Source organism: Anolis carolinensis, unplaced genomic scaffold, assembly GCF_035594765.1.
Source record: "Anolis carolinensis isolate JA03-04 unplaced genomic scaffold, rAnoCar3.1.pri scaffold_15, whole genome shotgun sequence".
NCBI lineage: Eukaryota > Metazoa > Chordata > Lepidosauria > Squamata > Dactyloidae > Anolis > Anolis carolinensis.
Window position 1 is genome coordinate 2,943,681 of NW_026943826.1, and position 10,000 is coordinate 2,953,680.

The following is a 10,000-nucleotide window of genomic DNA, read 5'->3' on the forward strand; positions in this document are numbered from 1 at the left end:
AATAATAATAATAATAATAATAATAATAATAATAATAATAATGTGTGATGAATTTATTATTATTTTTTATTATTATTATTATTATTACACATCACACAGTCCTAAATGCTTAGGAAGTATTCGACATATAATAATAATAATAATAATAATAATAATAATAATAATAATAATAATGTGTGATGAAATTATTATTATTATTATTATTACACATCACACAGTCCTAAATGCTTAGGAAGTATTTGACTAATAATAATAATAATAATAATAATAATAATAATAATGTGTGATGAATTTATTATTATTTATTATTATTATTATTATTATCACACAGTCCTAAATGCCTACGAAGTATTCAACATATAATAATAATAATAATAATAATAATAATAATAATAATAATAATGTGTGATGAATTTATTATTATTTATTATTATTATTATTATTATTATTACACATCACACAGTCCTAAATGCTTAGGAAGTATTCGACATATAATAATAATAATAATAATAATAATAATAATAATAATAATAATGTGTGATGAATTTATTATTACTTTTTATTATTATTATTATTATTACACATCACACAGTCCTAAATGCTTAGGAAGTATTCGACATATAATAATAATAATAATAATAATAATAATAATAATAATAATAATAATAATAATAATGTGTGATGAATTTATTATTATTATTATTATTATTATTATTATTATTATTATTATTATTATTATTACACATCACACAGTCCTAAATGCCTACGAAGTATTTAACATAAAATAATAATAATTATTATAATAATAATAATAATAATAATACTGGCACAACAAAACATTGCATGGAAAGTTCTTTGACAAAATTGAAGGAAAAGCTGAGAAGGAGAAGACCTGGCTCTGGCTCACGAATGGGACTCTGAAGAAGGAGACAGAAGGCCTGATCCTTGCAGCCCAGGAGCAAGACATCAGGACAAAGGCAATTAATAATAATAATAATAATAATAATAATAATAATAATAAGGAGAAGACCTGGCTCTGGCTCACGAATGGGACCCTGAAGAAGGAGACAGAAGGCCTGATCCTTGCAGCCCAGGAGCAAGACATCAGGACAAAGGCAATTCAGGCCAAGAGCGAAATATCAGCTGATGACCCAAAATGCAGACTGTGCAAGGAAACTGACGAAACCATGGATCATCTCCTCAGCTGCTGTAAGAAAATTGCACAGACAGACTACAAACAGAGGCACAACTACGTGGCCAAAATGATTCATTGGAACTTATGCCACAAGTCCCACCTCCCAGCAGCAAAGAACTGGTGGGATCACAAACCTGCAAAAGTCTTGGAAAATGAGCACGCAAAGATACTGTGGGACTTCCGAATCCAGACTGAGAAAGTTCTGGAACACAACACACCAGACATCACAGTTGTGGAAAAGAAAAAGGTTTGGATCATTGATGTCGCCATCCCAGGTGACAGTCGCATTGACGAAAAACTACAGGAAAAACTCAGCCGCTCTCAGGACCTCAAGATTGAACTTCAAAGACTCTGGCAGAAACCAGTGCAGGTGGTCCCGGTGGTGATGGGCACACTGGGTGCCGTGCCAAAAGACCTCAGCCGGCATTTGGAAACAATAGACATTGACAAAATTACGATCTGCCAATTGCAAAAGGCCACCCTGCTGGGATCTGCACGCATCATCCGAAAATACATCACACAGTCCTAAACGCTTGGGAAGTGTTCGACTTGTGATTTTGTGAAACGAAATCCAGCATGTCTATCTTGTTTGCTGTGTCATACAACGTCGTTGTGTCAATAATAATAATAATAATAATAATAATAATAATAATAATAATAATGTGTGATGAAATTATTATTATTATTATTATTATTATTATTATTATTATTATTATTATTATTATTATTACACATCACACAGTCCTAAACACTTGGGAAGTATTCAACTTGTGATTTTGTGATACAAAATCCAGCATGTATATCTCGTTTGCTGTGTCATACTATTTCTTTGTGTCAATAATAATAATAATAATAATAATAATAATAATAATGTGTGATGTATTATTATTATTATTATTATTATTATTATTATTATTATTATTATTACACTTCACACAGTCCTAAACACTTAGGAAGTATTTGACATAAATAATAATAATAATAATAATAATAATAATAATAATAATGTGTGATGTATTATTATTATTATTATTATTATTATTATTATTATTATTACACATCACACAGTCCTAAACACTTAGGAAGTATTCGACATATAATAATAATAATAATAATAATAATAATAATAATAATAATAATAATGTGTGATGAATTTATTATTAATATTATTATTACACATCACACAGTCCTAAATGCTTAGGAAGTGTTCAACATAAAATAATAATAATAATAATAATAATAATAATAATGGCAATAATTATAATATGTGTGATGAATTTATTGTTGTTGTTGTTGTTGTTGTTACACATAACACAGTCCTAAACGCTTAGGAAGTATTCGACATAATAATAATAATAATAATAATAATAATAATAATAATAATAATAATGTGTGATGTATTATTATTATTATTATTATTATTATTATTATTATTACACATCACACAGTCCTAAACACTTAGGAAGTATTTGACATATAATAATAATAATAATAATAATAATAATAATAATAATAATAATAATGTGTGATGAATTTATTATTAATATTATTATTACACATCACACAGTCCTAAATGCTTAGGAAGTGTTCAACATAAAATAATAATAATAATAATAATAATAATAATAATAATAATAATAATAATTATGTGTGATGAATTTATTGTTGTTGTTGTTGTTGTTGTTACACATCACACAGTCCTAAACGCTTAGGAAGTATTCGACATAATAATAATAATAATAATAATAATAATAATAATAATAATAATAATAATAATAATAATAATAATAATAATAATAATGGCAAAAGGCCACCTTACTGGGATCTGCGCGCATCATCCAAAAACACATCACACAGTCCTAAACACTTGGGAAGTGTTTGATTTGTGATTTTGTGATATGAAATCCAGCATATAGATCTCGTTGGCTGCGTCATACTCTGTCTTTGTATCAATAATAATAATAATAATAATAATAATAATGAAAAAAAAAGGAGACGGAGGGCCTGATTCTTGCAGACCAAGAACAAGCCATTAGAACCAATGCCATCCAAGCCAGAATTGAAAAGTCAACAACAGATCCCAAATGTAGACTCTGCAAGGAAGCAGACGAAACAATAGATCCCATCCTCAGCTGCTGCAAGAAGATTGCACAGACAGACTACAAGCAGAGACTTAATACTGTTGCTCAGATGATCTACTTGGAACGTGTGCCAGAGAGACCATCTGCCTGTGACAAAAAACAGCCTGAAAAAGTTACACAAAATGAACATATCAAACTACTCTGGGACTTCCAAGTTCAGACAGACAAGAGTTTTGGAGCACGATCATGGAGAAAAATAAAGTATGGATCATCGAAGGCAGCAGAATTGAGGAGAAGCAACTGGAAAAGCCTTTAGGATATGAGGATTTGAAGATCGAACTGCAAAGACTCTGGCACAAGCCAGTCAAGGTGGTCCCAGTGGTGATCGGCACACTGTATGCAGTGCCCAAAGGCCTTGGCCTGCACTTAAAAACAATTTGGTACTGACAAATGGCCATCTGTCAGCTGCAAAAGGCCACCCTACCTGGATTTGCACGCATTATTCGCCGATACATCACACAGTCCTAGACACTTGGGAAGTGTCCGATGTTTGATTGAATGCATATACTATTTCGGAGCGAGACCGGTTTCACTCCGGATCTTGTTATGACAAGAATGCCACCACACAAAAAGAAACACAACTTGAGGTGGTGTATGCATATACTATTTCAGAGCGAAACCGGTTTCACTCCAGATCTTGTTATGACAAAAGTGCCACCACACAAAGAGAAACACAACTTGGGTTGGTGTATGCATATAGTATTTCGGAGCGAAACCGGTTTCACTCCAGATCCTGTTACGACAAGAGTGCCACCACACAAAGAGAAACACAACTTGGGTTGGTGTATGCATATACTATTTCGGAGCGAAACCGGTTTCACTCCACATCCTGTTACGACAAGAGCGCCACCACACATAGAGAAACACAACTTGGGGCGGTGTATGCATATACTATTTCAGAGTGAATCCGGTTTCACTCCAGATCTTGTTATGACAAAAGTGCCACCACACAAAGAGAAACACAACTTGGGTTGGTGTATGCATATAGTATTTCGGAGCGAAACCGGTTTCACTCCAGATCCTGTTACGACAAGAGTGCCACCACACATAGAGAAACACAACTTGGGGCGGTGTATGCATATAGTATTTCGGAGCGAAACCGGTTTCACTCCAGATCCTGTTACGACAAGAGTGCCACCACACAAAGAGAAACACAACTTGGGTTGGTGTATGCATATACTATTTCGGAGCGAAACCGGTTTCGCTCCACATCCTGTTACGACAAGAGTGCCACCACACATAGAGAAACACAACTTGGAGCGGTGTATGCATATACTATTTCAGAGTGAATCCGGTTTCACTCCGGATCTTGTTAAGACAAGAGTGCCACCACACAAAGAGAAACACAACTTGGGTTGGTGTATGCATATACTATTCCGGAGCGAGACCAGTTTCGTTCCGGATCCAGCTCAGTTTTGCTCCAGTTCCTGTTATGACAGGAGTGCCATCACACAAAGAGAACCACAACTTGGGGCGGTGCGTGCATATAATATTTCAGAGCGAATGCGGTTTCACTCCAGATCTTGTTATGACAAGAGTGCCACCACAAAAAGAAAAACACAATTGGGGCGGTGTATTCATATACTATTTCGGAGCGAGACCGCTTTTTTCCGGATCCAGCTTGGTTTCGCTCCAGATCCAGCTCAGTTTTGCTCCGGATCCTGTTATGACAGGAGTGCCATCACATAAAGAGAAACACAATTTAGGGAGATGGCGTATGCATATACTATTTCGGAGTGAAACCGGTTTCACTCCAGATCCTGTTACGACAAGAGTGCCACCACACAAAGAGAAACACAACTTGGGTTGGTGTATGCATATACCATTTCGGAGTGAAACCGGTTTCACTCCAGATCTTGTTATGACAAGAATGCCACCACACAAAGAGAACCACAACTTGGGTTGGTGTATGCGTATACTATTTCAGAGCGAGACCGGTTTCACTCCAGATTCTGTTATGACAAGAGTGCCACCACACAAAGAGAAACAACTTGGGTTGGTGTATGCATATACTATTTCGGAGCGAGACCGGTTTCACTCCAGATCCTGTTATGACAAGAGTGCCACCACACAAAGAGAAACAACTTGGGTTGGTGTATGAATATACTATTTTGGAGCAAAACTGGTTTCACTCCGGATCCTGTTATGACAAGAGTGCCACCACACAAAGAGAAACACAACTTGGGGCAGTGTATGCATATAGTATTTCGGAGTGAATCCGGTTTCACTCCAGATCCTGTTACGACAAGAGTGCCACCACACAAAGAGAAACACAACTTGGGTTGGTGTATGCATATACTATTTCGGAGTGAATCCGGTTTCACTCCAGATCTTGTTATGACAAGAGTGCCACCACACAAAGAGAACCACAACTTGGAGCGGTGCGTGCATAAAGTATTTCGGAGCGAATCTGGTTTCACTCCAGATCCTGTTATGACAAGAGTGCCACCACACAAAGGGAACCACAATTCGGGTTGGTGTATGCGTATACTATTTCAGAGCGAAACCGGTTTCACTCCAGATCCTGTTATGACAAGAGTGCCACCACACAAAGAGAAACACAACTTGGGGCGGTGTATGCATATACTATTTCGGAGCGAGACTGGTTTCACTCCGGATCTTGTTATGACAAGAGTGCCACCACACAAAGAGAAACACAACTTGGGGCGGTGTACGCATATACTATTTTGGAGCGAAACCGGTTTCATTCCGGATCTTGTTATGACAAGAGTGCCACCACACAAAGAGAAACACAACTTGGGTTGGTGTATGCATATACTATTCTGGAGCAAGACCAGTTTCATTCCGGATCCAGCTCGGTTTCACTCCAGATCCTGTTAAGACAAGAGTGCCACCACACAAAGAGAAACACAACTTGGGTTGGTGTATGCATATACTATTTTGGAGCGAGACCGGTTTCGTTCCGGATCCAGCTCGGTTTTGCTCCGGATCCTGTCATGAAAGGAGTGCCACCACACAAAGAGAACCACAACTTGGGTTGGTGTATGCATATACTATTTTGGAGCGAGACCGGTTTCGTTCCGGATCCAGCTCGGTTTTGCTCCGGATCCTGTCATGAAAGGAGTGCCACCACACAAAGAGAAACACAACTTGGGTTGGTGTATGCATATACTATTTTGGAGCGAGACCGGTTTCGCTCCAGATCCTGTTATGACAGGAGTGCCATCACATAAAGAGAAACACAACTTGGGGCGGTGTATGCATATACTATTTCGGAGCGAATCCGGTTTCACTCCAGATCCTGTTAAGACAAGAGTGCCACCACACAAAGAGAACCACAACTTGGGTTGGTGTATGCATATACTATTTTGGAGCGAGACCAGTTTCGTTCCGGATCCAGCTCGGTTTTGCTCCGGATCCTGTCATGAAAGGAGTGCCATCACATAAAGAGAAACAACTTGGGTTGGTATATGCATATACTATTCTGGAGCGAGACCGGTTTCACTCCGGATCCTGTCATGACAGGAGTGCCATCACATAAAGAGAAACACAACTTGGGGCGGTGCATGCATATAGTATTTAGGAGCGAATCCGGTTTCACTCCAGATCTTGTTACGACAAGAGTGCCACCACACAAAGAGAACCACAATTCGGGTTGGTGTATGCATATACTATTTCGGAGCGAGACCGGTTTCGTTCCGGATCCTGTCACTACAGGAGTGCCACCACACAAAGAGAAACACAATTCGGGTTGGTGTATGCATATACTATTCCAGAGCGAGACTGGTTTCGTTCCGGTTCCTGTCATGACAGGAGTGCCACCACACAAAGAGAAACACAATTTTTTTTGGCGGGTGGCAGTGTATCCATATGGTATTTCGGAATGACACCGGTTTCACTCCGGATCCAATGACAGGAGTGCCACCGTACAAAGAGAAACACACACTCACCCAGCACGGCATGGAAAAGTTTGCTGACTAGGAAGCAGAGCGGCAGGAGGCGTTTCATCGTTGGTGTCTTGGCCCCGGGAAGAGAAACTCCATCTGGTTCCCAAAAAGGCGGCTACTTTTAGGCATCGGGCATCGACAACAAGAGCAGAGACATGTTCAGAGACGGAGCCGAGAGGGTTGAGGAAGAAGAGGAGGAGGAGGCGGAGGAGACGGAGCATCGGAGGCATCCAGCAGCCAAAGCAACGAGCATCGCCGGGAAGAGGAAGAGGAGGAGAGTCGGGAGAAAAAGGGGCCAAAGGGATGTGGGGAGAACGGGGAGAACGGGGAGAACGGGGAGAAAGGATGGATTCCTGGGTGAGAAACGATTCAAGCCAGGGACGACTCAGTCAGGCTGACAACGGTCCTCAAGGGAGTTAACCAAAGGATGCTGATTGAGATCAGTCCACAAAAGATGCCGAGATGGGTATTGGAAGGATGTCAAAGCAACTTCCAAAATGATGCCGAAGTGGCACCCTGAAAAAGATAACCAAAGGATGCTGAGATCAGTCCACAAAAGATGCCGAGACGGGTATCGGAAAGATGCCGAAGCAAGTTCCCAAACGACACTGAGACTGGTATCCACAGGATGCTGAGCTCAGTCCACAAAGGATGCCGAAACGGTTATCGGAAAGATGCCGAAGCAAGTTCCCAAATGATGCCGAGTGGTACCCAGGGGATCCTGAAAAGGGTAACCAAAGGATGTTGAAATCAGTCCACAAAAGATGCAGAGACTGGTATCGGAACAATGCCGAAGCAAATTCCCAAATGATGCTGAGTGGTACCCAGAGGCTCCGGAAATGGGTAACCAAAGGATGCTGAGATCAGTCCATAAAAGATGTAGAGTCTGGTATCGGAACAATGCCGAAGCAAGTTCCCAAATGATGCTGAGTAGTACCCAGAGGCTCCTGAAACAGATAAGCAAAGGATGCTGAGATCAGTCCACAAAGGATGCCGAGATTGGTATCGGAACGATGCCGAAGCAAGTCCTGAATCACGTCAAGACTGGTATCGGAACAATGACGAAACAAGTCCTGAATTACACCGAGACTGGTATCGGAACGAAGCCGAAGCAAATCCCGAATCACGCCGAGACTGGTATCGAAACGATGCCGAAGCAAGTCCCAAATCGCGCCGAGATTAATATCGGAACGATGCCGAAGCAAGTCCCAAAACACGCCGAGACTGGTATCGAAACGATGCCGAAGCAAGTCCCAAATCGCGCCGAGATTAATATCGGAACGATGCCGAAGCAAGTCCCGAATCACGGCGAGACTGGTATCAGAACGATGCCGAAGCAAGTCCCGAATCACAGCGAGACTGGTATCGGAACGATGCCGAAGCAAATCCCGAATCACGCCGAGATTAGTATCAGATCAATGCCAAAGCAAGTCCCGAATCACGGCGAGACTGGTATCAGAACGATGCCGAAGCAAGTCCCGAATCACGGCGAGACTGGTATCGAAACGATGTTGAAGCAAGTCCCGAATCACGCCGAGATTAGTATCGGAACGATGCCGAAGCAAGTCCCGAATCACGGCGAGACTGGTATCAGATCAATGCCAAAGCAAGTCCCGAATCACGGCGAGACTGGTATCAGAACGATGCCGAAGCAAGTCCCGAATCACAGCGAGACTGGTATCGGAACGATGCCGAAGCAAGTCCCGAATCACGCCGAGATTGTTATCGGAACGATGCCAAATCAAGTCCCAAATCACGCTGAGACTAGTATCGGAATGGTGCCGAAGCAAGTCCCGATAGTATCAGAGCAATGCCGAAGCAAATCCCGAATCACGCCGAGACTGGTATCGGAACGATGCCGAAGCAAATCCCGAATCACGCCGAGATTGTTATCGGAACGATGCCAAATCAAGTCCCAAATCACGCTGAGACTAGTATCGGAATGGTGCCGAAGCAAGTCCCGATAGTATCAGAGCAATGCCGAAGCAAATCCCGAATCACGCCGAGACTGGTATCGGAAGGCTGCTGAGCTTAGTCCCCAAACGCTGTGAGTGGTACCCAAAGGATGCTGAGCTTCGTATCTGAAAGATGCAGACGCCCGTTCTCTGTCTGTCCCTGAGAGTGGCACCCCAAGGATGCCGAGACCAGTCCTCCGGGGATGCTGAGACTGGGAATGCCGAGAAGTGGTACCCGAGATCGGTCTTCAACGGCACCCAAAGGATGCCGAATCCAATCCCCAAAAGGTGCCGAAACCGGTTTCCGATGGAGGATGAGTGTCCGAAGGATGCCGAGAGTGATAATCCCCGAAAAGATGCCCTTTGTGGCACCTGTTCCTCGGCCCTCTCTTCTCTCCTCCCGGAGTTTGGAAGGCGGCCGTCAACTCATCCTCCCGTCCTCTCTTCCTTCTCCTGGCTTTGTCTCTTCTTCCTCTGCCGCTCTTTCTTCCCCCCCTGTATTAGGCGGACTTTCCTTTAATCCACCCTGGGCTCCTCTGCTCTCGTCCTTTAAGCCGGATTTATTGCAGAGACACAGAGACCGGGAGAGAAGAGAGGAAGAGGGGGAGGAAGCGGTGCCTCTCTTCTCCGCTGCTCCTCCTCCTCCCTCCGCAGCACAGGCTCTGCTGACTCTCTCGCTCGCTCTCACCACACACACTGGCAGGCGGGGGGGGGGGGGGGTGGCTTAACTCTTCATGAACCAGGCACAGAGAGGGAGGCTGGGAGGAGCCAAAGGGAGGAAACCAGGGAGGAGCTTCTCCT

The 10,000-nt window shown here is 41.8% G+C and overlaps 1 protein-coding gene across 2 annotated transcripts in view; it reads right to left on the reverse strand.

Annotated features, from left to right (window-relative positions):
- igsf21 (immunoglobin superfamily member 21) overlaps nt 1–9,891 on the reverse strand; it is a 296,609-nt gene extending 286,718 nt beyond the window's left edge. The window contains exon 1 of one of the 2 annotated variants that reach the window (XM_062965556.1): nt 7,248–9,891. In XM_062965556.1, coding sequence (XP_062821626.1) covers nt 7,248–7,305 — 58 coding nt within the window. In that variant the 5' untranslated portion in view covers nt 7,306–9,891. The remainder of the gene's footprint in view (nt 1–7,247) is intronic. The other variant, XM_062965555.1, reaches the window with a different exon arrangement.
- Between the last annotated feature and the right edge of the window lie 109 nt (nt 9,892–10,000).